This window comes from Protopterus annectens, chromosome 14.part0 (assembly GCF_019279795.1).
Source record: "Protopterus annectens isolate FY-2018-M chromosome 14.part0, PAN1.0, whole genome shotgun sequence".
Lineage (NCBI taxonomy): Eukaryota > Metazoa > Chordata > Ceratodontiformes > Protopteridae > Protopterus > Protopterus annectens.
The window spans coordinates 1021885761-1021899019 of NC_056748.1; the positions used below are offsets into that span (position 1 = coordinate 1021885761).

At 45.2% G+C, this 13259-nt stretch overlaps 1 protein-coding gene across 1 annotated transcript in view; it reads right to left on the reverse strand.

Annotated features, from left to right (window-relative positions):
- HPS1 (HPS1 biogenesis of lysosomal organelles complex 3 subunit 1) overlaps nt 1–13259 on the reverse strand; it is a 946304-nt gene that overhangs the window by 465342 nt on the left and 467703 nt on the right. The window contains exon 9 of the mRNA XM_044056829.1: nt 60–84. Coding sequence (XP_043912764.1) covers nt 60–84 — 25 coding nt within the window. The remainder of the gene's footprint in view (nt 1–59; nt 85–13259) is intronic.

The window sequence follows — 13259 nt, forward strand, 5'->3', positions numbered from 1 at the left end:
TCATTTTTACATATGGGTTCAGAGCCGATCCTTGGCTCTGATTCGGCCGATTTACAAGCTAGAAGACTTCTGGTTGGCTCGTGGCTAAGCAGGTATCCCATGGTGCACCAGTACAATCCCCAGATCTTGTTTGCTGCTCACTAGAATAACAACCATAAAAACAACCAATACTAAAGGGTCTCCAACCAAGGGCAACCAAATTATTACTTCCAGATCTTCCGGGATGGGGGCAGGAGGGTGGGGTGGTAAAAATGAAAGGTGAGATGGACTACCAACATGGAACGTTATGGTGAGTACATAACTTCTTTATGTTAGGTAGTCCGATCTCACCTTCATTTTTACATATGGGACAGTATCCCTAGCGCCTTATTCTTGGGTGGCTCATTGGAAAATACTCTTGAGCACCGTGGAGCCAAAGGATGCACTATCCCTGGATGCCAAATCCAATTTGTAATGTGTAATAAAAGTGTGAGGGGTAGCCCACGTAGCTGCTGCACAATTATCAAGTGGTACCCTGGCTTGAAATGCTGCAGAGGTAAACAGCAACCTTGTAAAATGAGCTTTGATCCTGCAGGGTAAAGGTTTGCCCTCCGAGCTACAGATAAAGGCTATACAACTGGAAATCTAATCAGATAGTGTCACTTTAGAAACTGATAAACCCAATCTAGAGTCAGAAAAGGAAATGAATAATTGATCTGATTTGCTGAAAACCTTAGTCCGCTGTAGATAAAAATGTAGCTGTCTATGAACATCTAGCTGGTGAAAATGATACTCAGCTGCATTACAGTGGTTAGGGAAGAAAACTGGGAGTTCTACTGATTGGTTTAAGGTAGCATTAGAACAAACTTTGGGGACAAAGGAGGGATTAGTACGCAGTGACACCCTGTCTTTGTGAAAAATCAAATATGGTGGCTTAATAGACAAGGCCTGTAGCTCTGATACCCATCTAGCTGATGAGATAGCTACCAAAAACAAGGTCTTCCAAGACGAACATTTTAGTGAAGATGAGTGGGAAGGTTCAAAGGGGGAAGATGTCAATTTGGACAACACAAAATTTAAATCCCAAGAAGCCACTGGTTCTTGCAGAGGTGGTCTCAATAGAGTGGCCCTTTCAAAAAGGTCTTGCATAGCTTATGAGACATTAAATTGGTATCTGGAAAACCTAAGTGAAAATGAGAAATTGCTGCCAATTGGACTCTGATAGTGGCAGCGGCAGATCCTTGCTGAAAAAGCTCAGAAAAAAAATCCAGAATCACAGGGATAGAAGCAGTGTACGGATCTACATTCATTCTCTGTGCCTAAATAGAAAATATTTTCCATTTACTGCCATACAGCCTCCTAGTTGAAGGTTTATGGGAGGACATAAGAATATGTGACACTGAGGAAGATAACATCATGAAGCCTACCTAGGGATGGAACTGGAGCAGCCACGCTGTCAATTTGAGGGTGTGGATTGAGGGGTGTAGCGAACCAAACATGCGAATCAATAGATCTGGAGCTGGGTCCAGAATCCAAGGATTGTCCAGGAGGAGAGGCTCTAGGAAGGGGAACCAGACCTGACGAGGCCAGCAGGAAGCAATGAGGGTCAACTTGCTTCCCAGCCGACTGGCTTTCTGAATCACTTTGAAAATGAGAGGGATTGGAGGAAAGGGATACAGAAGTCCCATGGGCCAATCGTGAGCCAGAGCATCTGTGGGAGTCTCCCCCGGAGGGGGAAATGAGAGAAACATAGCTGCTGCATTTGGTACTGACTGGGCTGGCAAAAAGGTTGTAGCAAGGCTGTCCCTATGTCTGGAAAGTCTGATCCACTCTTTCCAATTTCAGAGACCACTCATGAGGCATTAGGATTGCCTGGCTGAGCTTGTCGGCTATCACATTGGTCGTCCCTGGAATGTGCGTTGCAACTAGAAAGCGCTGGGAAGAAATCGTCCATTCCCAAACTCGCATGGCCTCTCGACAGAGTGGGTAAGATCTGGTACTGCCCTGTTTGTTGATATACCAAACCATCAACATGTCTGATTGCATCGCAATTGTCCCCAGAGGAAGAAGGTCTTGAAGTGCTTGCAACACCTGAAGCACCGCCCTCATCTCCAGAACACTGATATGCAGATGAGCCTCATGTTCTTGCCATGTGCCTTGGACAGTCCTGCCAAGATAATGCCCCCCCCCCGATCTGGGAGGCATCTGTGGTCATGGTGGCAACGGGTTGGGCCGGAATAAAGGGGGCAACCGTGATCAGTTGACTGGAAGCTACCCACCAAAGAAGGTCCTTCTTGCATAACTCCGTCAGCAGGATACGATGACTCAGTGGGAGATACTGGAAGGACCACTGGGAAGACAAAAGCCACTGGAGAATTCCCATGTGCAACCTGGCTAATGGTACTAATAGAATTGTGGAAGCCATAGTCCAGAGGAACTGAAGAACCCACTTCGCTCTGACTTTTAGCAATGGAAGAAAATGCTGAAATTGGGAGATTAAGTTCTGTGCTCTTTCGGCGGGGAGACGAGCTGTCATGTTCACTCTGTCTACCTCTGCACCTATAAAAATCACAAATTGAGAGGGCAATAATGCAGATTTTTTCCAATTTATGGAGATCCCTAACTGAGCACAAAGTTGAAATCACTGAGTCGATGTTTTACAGGAGTAGATGGCTGGTGGGGGCAGTCAGGAGCCAGTCGTCCAAATATGGAAACACCTGGAATCCCTGACGTCTCAAGTGAGCTGTCACTACTGCCATACATTTGGTGAACACCCTGGGGGCTGTGGTGAGACGAAAGGGCAGAGCGCGAAACTGATAGTGACTGGCTCCCAGCTGGAAGCGTAGATGGCTTCTGGACGCCTTGTCCATTTTTATGTGGTAGTAGGCGTCCTGAAGATCCAGAGCGCACATCCAAATGTCTTTCCCTAACAACGGGAGTATAGACTGCAGTATTACCATCCGAAGGTTGTCCTTCACTGATTCGTTCAATCTGCTGAGGTCCAATATTGGCCTCCAATCTCCGGTTCGTTTTGGAATTAAAAAGAACCTGGAGTAAGTTCCAGATCCTATCTGGTCTGCTAGGATGGGCTGGATGACTCTTAAGAGCAACTTGTTGATCTCCACAGTTGTCTGAACCCTGTGATTGGGTGGTACATCTGGGATCCTTTTGGGAACAAACGGTGATAGGGAAAAGGGTATGATATAGCCTCTGGTAACAACTCTTTGTACCCACTTGTCTTGGGTGATATTTAGCCAGGCTTCTTGGTACAAAGAAATGAGACCCTCAACCGGCGCCAGAGAAGCGCAGTCGGGCTCCACATCAGGAGGGCTGATAAGGCCGTCCTCGAAAGGAATCATGGCCTTGCTGGTATTGCGGACAGCCCCTGCCTCTAGGGCGACATCTGCCGTTTCGTCCTCCTCTGCCTCTGAAGGAGGATTCACCCTGTGTGTCAAGAAATACCCACTGGAACTTCTTGAACCACATTTTGACCCTTGGGGTATTGGTCTAGAAGGGACAGTAAAACGCACTCCCATGGCAGAAAGCGTCTTTCCTTCTTGCTCACATCGACTGAGTGTATCCTTCACCTTGGATCCAAACAATGAGGAACCATCAAACAGGGCGTTGGTGAAAGTAGACTTGAATGGTTCCACAAAATTACATAAGCGCATCCAGGAGTGGTGCCTCAAGGCAACTCCGGAACCCGCTGCTCTACTCTCTTCATCCGCAGCATAAGAGGGAAGTCGCATGGAGGAGTTAACCACAGAATTTAAGGTGGACAACTGAGTAGAAATCTCGTCAGGAACTCCCTCAGTACATGCACCTTGTATGGAATCTCCTAACTCCTTGAGGAGATCCCTCTGCAACCTTGTGAAGTGCGCGAGATAGTTCAGCGATTGAAAGGTAAAGGCCGCTTAACTAAAGATACACTTCCCAAATCTGTTCATCTGTTGAGACTCCTTGTTTGGAGGATGAAGAGATGAAGTCTCCATCAACTTCTTCTTCGTGGCCGCCACCACCATGGCATCGACGGGAATGCCCTTGGACAAGAACTCTTTACCAGGGTAGGCAGACAAGAACTTGTTCGGCTCTTGGGGACTGGCTCCACGGTGTCAGGAGTATCTCACACCTTTCGACTAACTAGATCCATCAGTTCGTCAACAGGTGGAGACACCCAAGAGGCAGAAGGTTGAGATCCGAAAGCCTTCCAGTACACAGACTCCTCATCAGAAGGGTTAACAGTGGGCCAGTCGCAACTCTGCCTAAGGATCTCTAAAATGTCCACAAAGGAGACATCATCAGATGACGACTTTGGCGACACTTCTGACTCCTCGAGGTCAGTGTCCAATGTCAAAGACTCATTCTGGGAGTCAACATGTTTCCTCTTACATAACCTCTTCTGGGTAGGCTCCTTGGAAGGATATTTCGGGGAAGCCTCGGAAGAGTGGGGGCCACCAGCCGATGGCTCCTGAGGCTGCGGGTCTTTGCTGTCTCCAGAGAGAGTAGCGGCTGTGACTGAAGTGGGTGCTCTCGGGGGAAGAGTGCTGGTGCCACTGATAGGGGCTGGAGAATGAGACAGCATGCTCATCTCAAACGCCGACCTCTCTGGCTCCGAAGACCTCCCCCACTCCAAAGAGACGAGGGTTGGTGCCGGAGCCAGAGCTGTCGGCTCCGAGATAGATGCAGGGTCTGAGCTCACCCTGGCCGAAACACCGAGTGGAAGGCTCGGAACCGAAGATGATCGATTCCAACCCTCCCTATCGGTGCCGACAGATGAGCTTCGGCCCCTGGACACGACAGATGGCACCGAGCGTGGTGGAGCCGTACCCGGCTCCAAGGCAGCAACAAAGTGAGCTGGAGAGGGCATTTCCTCCACTGGCACCAAGCACTCCGACTCCGAAAGGCCAGTATGGCTCGAAGGAGGAATAGCAGATAAGGGCAAAGCTGGGCCAAGTGGCTCCGGAGCCTACTGGGTCGGAGCCAACAATAATTTTGGTAAGGCAGACGACTTCAGGAGTCTCAACACTACACTCTCCACATCTTCTTCTGAGAGGCTCTTGGAAGACTTAGTAGGGGATCTTGACCTGGGGGCACTGGAGACTTAATTGTTACAGAAACTGGTAGGGAGCTTACAGACCGGCTCCGAGTAGCAGAATCAACTGCTGTATCAATAGGTTCAGAGATCGGCTCCGAAACACCTGTAACAGACTCTGACACCACCATGATGCGCTCCTTCAGCTCCAAAGGCCGAGGAGTCGAGGAGGCAGATTTGGACTGCTTCGACTGTTTAGGAGGTGGCTCCAAGACACCAGCCAGTGCCAGAGAAGGTTTTTTTGAGTATTTTGATTTCCCAGACTTAGAGGAAGCCGAAGAACTGGATAGTGTTTCCTCAAAGCATGGTTTCAATAGACCCTTGAGTATGAGTTTGTTCTTTCTCTCCTTAACACTCTAGGAGAGAAAGCATGGCAGAACATGCACGATCCTTCAAGTGGATGGCCCCTAGGCAGTACATACAGCTACTGTGGCCATCCGTTAAAGACATCTTTTGGGAGCATTTCATGCACTTTTTGAACTCCGAGGGTTTAGGCTCTTTACTTTCCTTAGACATTATTACATACAAAACCCAGAGAAATTGAAAGAGAAAAAGGACGACTAGGTCCTCTAACTAAAACGGACCTAGCCCTAAGGAGGAGTTACACGAGGACTAGGTCCTCTAACTTAAATGGGCCTAGCCCGGTGTAGAGAAAACTAGGTCTTCTAATTTAAACACACCAGAAAGGAAAGCCCACTCACACAAGAGAAACCACAAATGACTCAATAAATGTCTATACTTCTCCATTTCTAATAACAGGTAGTATACTAGGGAGGCTGCAATCCTAGTAAATTCACAAGCGGATCCCCGCCAAAAACAAACAATCTCAATATAGCAGAAAAAGTACAGTTTTGTACCTACCATAAATGTAGATGTTCGAAGATCCACATTGCTGCAGTCCTAACACTTGGGTAGTCCGCTGTCCTCGGTCGGCCCGAATATCAAAGTATAAGGCTGACGTCGGTCAAGGCGCATTTGACTGACATCAGGATATCAGGGTACAAATGCGCATGACCGACGTCATATCCTCAGTCTTTTCTTGCCCCAGATGTCAGAAGACCCTAAAAATAAAGGTCAAAAACCAAAAGACAGCAAACCAACAACCAATCATCCTAGCACTAAAAATATGTACAATATATACAATATACAATACACACCCAAATGACAACCCAACCCACACAACCGCCTCTAACTACAGAGGGGAAGGAGGGAGGAGAATTGGACTGCAGCAATGTGGATCTTCGAACATCTACATTTATGGTAGGTACAAAACTGTACTATGTTCTTCATCTCACATTGCTGCAGTCCTAACACTTGCGTAGAATCCCAAAGCAGAGGTAAGGGAGGATGGTCAAATTATAAGGAAGCAGGAGCTGCCAAAATGCCCTGCAAAACAGCAGTGGCAAAACCAGCCCTGGATTTAGAGTAAAGTGGTAGGTGATAATGCCTGGAAAAAGTATGCACTGAACTCCAAGTAGCTGCCTCCAAAATATCCTTAGTTGCCACCCCTCTCAAAAGCTGTCAAGTGGCAGTAGCCCTAGTGGAATGAGGCCTAATCCCAGCTGGAACTTCCTTGCCATGATGGGAATAACAGAAAGCAATGCAAAACCCAATCCACTTAGAAATAGTTTGTTTTGACACAGGCTTGCCCTGAGAACTCAAAGCAAAAGAAACAAATAACTGCTGAGACTGCCTGAACCCCTTAGTTCTGTCCAAATAATATCGCAACTGCCTGTGTACATCTAAAGTGTGCAAAATCTTTTCCCCTTTATTTTGGGGATTTGCATAAAAAGTAGGCAAATGAATAGTTTGGTTTAAAGCCACACTAGAAACCACTTTAGGCATAAAGGAAGGATTAGTACGTAAAGATACCCTATCCTTATGGAAAATTAAGAAAGGCTCAACCGCCATAAGGGCCTGTAACTCAGAAACCCTTCTTGCAGAGGTAATAGCCAACAAAAAAGCAGTCTTCCATGATAAAAACTTTAACTCAGCAGTAGCTGCAGGCTCAAAAGGTTGTAGAGTGAGTTTCTCCAACACAAAATTGAGATCCCAAGCAGGAGTAGGAGCTCTTCGTGGGGGTCTTATATTCTTTGCCCCTCTAAGAAATTGATTGAACAAAGGATGTGAAAACAATGGTGGGTCACAATCATAGTGAGCCGAAATTGCTGCAGCATGAACCTTAATAGAAGAGAAGGACAAACCTTTGTCCAGTAACTCAGTAAGATATTGAAGAGCCACACTTAAATTAGGCTCAGAAACATCAAAATCCTTTGCTGCACTCCAAAATAAAAATCTCTTCCATTTATCTGCGTACACTTTCCTTGTACTAGGCCTTCTAGCTTCCAAAATAACATTCAAAACTTGCTGTGGAAGTGGAGGCCCACTATGGTTCAAAACAGAATATGCCAGGCTGTTAGGTGCAGAGAGTGAAGCTTGACATTGAGCAAATGACTGTCCTCCTGAGACAACAGGTGTGGAATCGAAGGCAAAGGCCATGGAGGCTTCCGTACCAGGCTCCTCAGTAATGGGTACCAATGCTGTCGAGGCCAATCTGGAGCTATCAAAATCATCCTTGGCTTGTCTTGTCTGGCCTTTAGTAGTACCTTTGGTAGGAGAGGCAGAGGCGGAAAGGCATACACATGAAGATTGCTCCAAATGAAAGAAAGAGCATCCACTCTCCAAGCTGTGGGATGAAACCTTTTTGTGCAAAACTTTGGCAGCTTGTGGTTTAGTGGAGAAGCGAACAGATCTATGTCTGGAGTTCCCCATGACACTGTCAATTTTTGAAATACATGAGGACCCAATTTCCACTCGTGGGGATCCATAATTTGTCTGCTCAACACATCTGCTAAGGAGTTCTGTGCTCCCGGCAGAAACCTTGCCTGAAGATTTAGCTGTAAACTGAGAGCAGTCTCCCACAAAATCATTGCTTGCCTGCATAGAGGATAAGAATGAGTTCCGCCTTGCTTGTTGATGTACCACATGACAGTTGTGTTGTCTGTTAGAATCAACACCTGCCCTGGAAGAAGTAAATCCTTGAAAGCTATTAATGCAAACTGGACTGCTAACATCTCTTTCAAGTTGATATGTAGATGTTGTAGTCTGGCAGGCCACTTGTCTTGTATCCACTTTCCATTCAGATGAGCTCCCCAAGCTTTGTCTGAGGCATCTGTCGTTAGAATCTGACTCGCCTCTGGCGGGTCACAGAGAGTCCCTTGTTTAGGTGACATTCCTGAGCCCACCACAAAATTCCTTTTGAATGCAAGGTATTATTTGAATGACAGTGTCCAAATCCTGGCAGTGCTGTGTCCATACATTTTTGAGATACCATTGTAGCTTCCTCATATGCAGTTTGGCATTGGGAAGCACCAGAATACAAGATGCCATGAACCCTAAGGCTTGAAGGACTGTCCTTGCAGTCAGCCCGGACTGATGAGACAACTGATGAAAGTAAAGGGAAAGATTCTTTTGTTTGTCCGGGGTCAAAAAGGCCATCTGGGAAGCTGTATTCAGTCTCACACCCAGAAAGCACATGTCCTGAGAGGGTACTAGACTGGACTTTATTTCGTTCACAGAATACCCCAGGCATCCTAGCACTGCTATCACATACTCCAAATGATGAAGAAGCTCGTCCCTTCCTTGAGCCAGAATCAGGCAATCGTCCAAATAGGGATAAATCTGTATTCCTTTTAACCTGAGGAAAGCTATCACTGGAGCCAGAACTTTCGTGAACACTCTGGGCGCAGTAGATAAGCCAAAGGGCAATGCAGAGAACTGATAATGAGAAGTCCCAGCTCGAAAGCAGATACTTCCTGCAACTCAGTCTGATAGGAACATGAAGATAAGCCTCCTTGAGATCTAAAGTTACCATCCAATGATCTTTGCCCAGCAGAGGTAAAAGCTGCTGTAACGTCAACATTTTGAACTTGGGAATGTCCAGATAAGTGTTGAGGATAGATAAGTCCAAAATTGGTCTCCACGTGTTCCCTTTCTTTGGTACTAGGAACAGGCGAGAATAAAATCCTAGGCCCACTTCTGGCATAGGGACCGGCTGAATGGCCCCTATTTGGAGTAACAGAGAAATTTGCTTGTGAGCCTCTATTCTTTGTGGAGGAGGAACGTCTGGCATGCCTTTGAAAGGAGGCAAGGTATGGAAATAAAACCTGTAACCGTGGTGTATGATATCCAATACCCATCTGTCTTGGGTAATTAAACTCCAATTTTCCTTGAAAAGTGCCAACCTTCCTCCCAAAGGTGCTGCCAGACGAGAAGGCTCTGGCAGCTGAAAAGGTAGGTCATTGGGTCTGCTTACGAAAGGACTGACCCCTGCCCTCACCTGAAGACTGTGCAGGAGAACTCCCTGTTCTAGGCCTGAAAGAGCCCTGAGCTCTGCCCCTACCACGTCTAGATCTACCCCTAGACTGGGAATCATAAGAAGGATACATCCACCCCTTAGTAGGCCAATTTCTACTAAACTTTGGAGGCTGAACCTGCAAAAAATCTTTAACAGTCTGCATAGACTTAGCCTTGTCTTCCATTTTCTTTAAAACTGTCTCAACAGGAGAACCAAACAACACATCAGATTGTAAAGGAGCATCTAAAATCCTTGTTTTAACATGGTCAGATAAATTCTGATCCCTCAGCCAGGCGTGTCTGCGAAGAACTGACCCAGTGGCAGCCACCCTGGACGAGGCCTGTACAGCATCAAAACCACATTGCAAAGAATGCTTATCCACTTGTTCAGAAACATGTACTAAATCTTGCAACTCTTTACAATCAATACCTTCCGCCAGAGCATCAACCTTAGACTTCAATTGTGAAAGGAGATAGTTTTGGTATTTTAACATGTGAAACTGGCAATTCAAAGCCCTCATAGCTAGAGTGGAAGAAGTATAAACTTTCTTTCCCCATCTATCCAAAGCCTTGGCCTCTTTGTCTGAAGGAACCGGATTCTTGACAACAGAAGCCTTAACACCTTTAGGCCCCTGACTAACAGTTCCTGGGTCTGCCCTAGGACTCTTAAAAAGATACTTATGAGCTTCAGGCACCCTGTAATATCTATCTGGTTTAACAGGAGCAGGAGGCAAAGAATCAGGATTAAGAGAAGCCTCTGCAAAAACATCCTCCACCACATCCAAAACAGGAGGTATAGCCAAAGGCCTATGCTGGGGTAAAAACAAAAATTCCCTAAGCCTTTTCCTGGAATCAGAGAAGTCCTGGCCTTCCCACTTAAAATGCTCCCTCATAGAATGAAGAGTTTCTGAAAAAGAAAAATCCTCAGGAGGAGAAGCAGAAGGAGTAAAATCATCCACATCAGAGTCAGAATAAGGAGAATACTCCTGCAAGTCTTCAGCCGAAGACTCTGAAACATCCGAAGCCTGCTCAAAACCCCCTGGCTCAGGCTCCACCCTAGGTCTCTTATCAGGAGGGGGCAAAGAACCCCTAATCAAAGTAATTAAATCTTCTGCCATTTTAAGCATATGCTTCTTGGGCACAGTGCCTGAAGAACTAGGGGTGACACCAACTGAAGCTAAACCTGGCCTGCCTCTGGGAGAAGCCTTGGCAACAGAAGGAGAGGGCCTAACCACCCTAGGAAGGGAGGGGAGTAAAGTAACCTGAGAAGCCCCTTCAGCCTGACCTGCCTCCTGAGAGGCCACATCCTGCAATAACAAAGTCTCGCCCTGGGAACCCAAAGAAATCTCCGGTGGAACCACCGGCTCCACCGACACCTCTAAAGAACCGGCATCCGGTACCGACGGTTCTTCCAGCCTAGGCTTAACTGCTTTGTCCTTGCGCTTCTTTGAAGAAGCGGGCGTCGGAGCATCCGACGGCATTTTATAATTGCACCGCTTCCCAAAGACTAACCTGGCACAATCCAACCTTCTCTTTATAGTGCGTTTATTGAATCTAGCACAAGAGCGACACCCAACAACGTCGTGCTCAGGCCCTAAACAAGGAATACACAAAGTATGATAATCTCTATGCGGTATCTGTTTCCCACAAGAAATGCAATTATTCACTTTTTCTGACATCCGGTAAACCACTGAGGCAAGAAAAAACTAAAATATTCCCCAACGGGGTACTTAGCCAACTTTGAACTCGGTCTGAAACTTCAAAATTGAAAAATCTCAGAACGCCAACCAGCACTTGCAATGCTGCTTCTGCATCGGACCATGCGGCAAAAAAGACTGAGGATATGACGTCGGTCATGCGCATTTGTACCCTGACGTCCTGATGTCAGTCAAATGCGCCTTGACCGACGTCAGCCTTATACTTTGATATTCAGGCAGACCGAGGACAGCGGACTACCCAAGTGTTAGGTCTGCAGCAATGTGAGATGAAGAACATCTAACTGCCAACAGTGACCAAAAAAGGTCAGAATAACAACAGACAAGACAACAGGAGTCCCTGTTGACTAAGAGCGGAAAAACGCCAAAAACTAATACTCTAATAATCAAAAAATGTGCAATGGCGCCTAAAACTAACTGGCACACAGGATACCAATAACCACTAGTAAACTAAGTTGCACTCAAAGGGCAAGCAATACAACTGCCTAATATATTAGCAACACTAAATATACAGTAAAAGTTCTAATAAAGCATTTAAATACGATAATGAATATAAAGAATTTGAAAAACTTAGCCACAGCCAAGAGAAGCACAACCGAACTAGTCGACTCGGCAAACGAGATCTGGGGATTGTACTGGTGCACCATGGGATACCTGCTTAGCCATGAGCCAACCAGAAGTCTTCCAGCTTGTAAATCGGCTGAGTCGGAGCTGAGGATCGGCTCCGAACCCATATGTAAAAATGAAGGTGAGATCGGACTACCTAACATCAATAATTGTTAAATTCAATTAACAGCAGGTGACATCACACTGACAAACTGTACAACTGCATATTCGTATAAGAGATTTATTGAAACAAGCCGACCACGCACTACTGTGAAATTATAAACATTTTCTCATAACATACGTAGAATACTGTCAGGTAAACTGCACTTCCTCAGCTGACTCAGATTACCAAACTGTCTACCACTAAAGTCTTTTTATAGTTTCAAAACGTTGTCCTTGATGAAACCATTCTTTTCCTGTACTGAAGCCTTCTTCGTCTGTAACATTATCTCAATCCAGAGAAAATGAGTTCTCAGCAGGCTGAAATGTTCTTTTAAAGTGAAAAGGACACCTTTTAAGGTTACTGGCCACTTTTATTGCAATTGAAGCAAATTAGTTTACTTGGCATGCTGTGATTCATGTCCAGCATTTTACGTTGGAATGACCAGCAAGAGGCTAAGAAATAGGATATATGAGCATATTGCAGATAAAGAATTGTGAAAAGCCTAATGCCTTATTTAGACACATTGACTAACACAGAGCATGGGTTTAATTTTGTAGTTCTAGATCAGACAGTGAATGCTCTCTGGGGTTATGTAGTGGATGAACATTTTGCTAAAAGTGAACTAAAGTGGCAATTGAGATTAGATGCTACATGTTTCCCAGGTTTAAATGACTATTTCCTCTATACTGAAGTTAAAACATCTAGTTAATTGACTAGTAATGATAGTGAGTGAATTTACTTTTTAAATAGCTTAATTAGTATGAGATTTGCTGGGTCATGTGATGTTTTCAAAATTGTATTTAAATTTTTTTTATGTTTTAATATCAGTTCTGATGAATTTCCAGTAAGAGATAAAGGGAAGGACGTGCTAAACTGAGTTTTCATTCTGACAGAATTTTGTTTTTAACCATTTACTCAGCATTGCAGGAGTTTTTCTGGTTATTTTGTTTTTTGCTGTTGGATTTAACTTGAGTTTCATACTGTTGTATATATTGATCAAAACAATGAATGTATTGACAAGTATAAACATTTTCACTTATATTTATACCAAACAATGCTGTACCATATTTAACATCACTACTGGCTTGTTTATACCACTGAAATGATGTCCAAACTTTATCAAGACTCCAGCTTAAGTCTATGGTCACAAAATGTGCGCATTTATCACTTATGTCCTTGCTGGTTTCAATGTCAGAAACAGGCTTATTGTTTTCAGCAGTGGCTATCAAGTGATTAATCTGTACATTAAAGCTGCAAACTGGAAACTCCCTCACTGTTGAAAATGCTGGTGAACATGTCAGAGCCGATGCAAAGACAAAATCTTGTTTCACCCACTTAGAATTTCCTG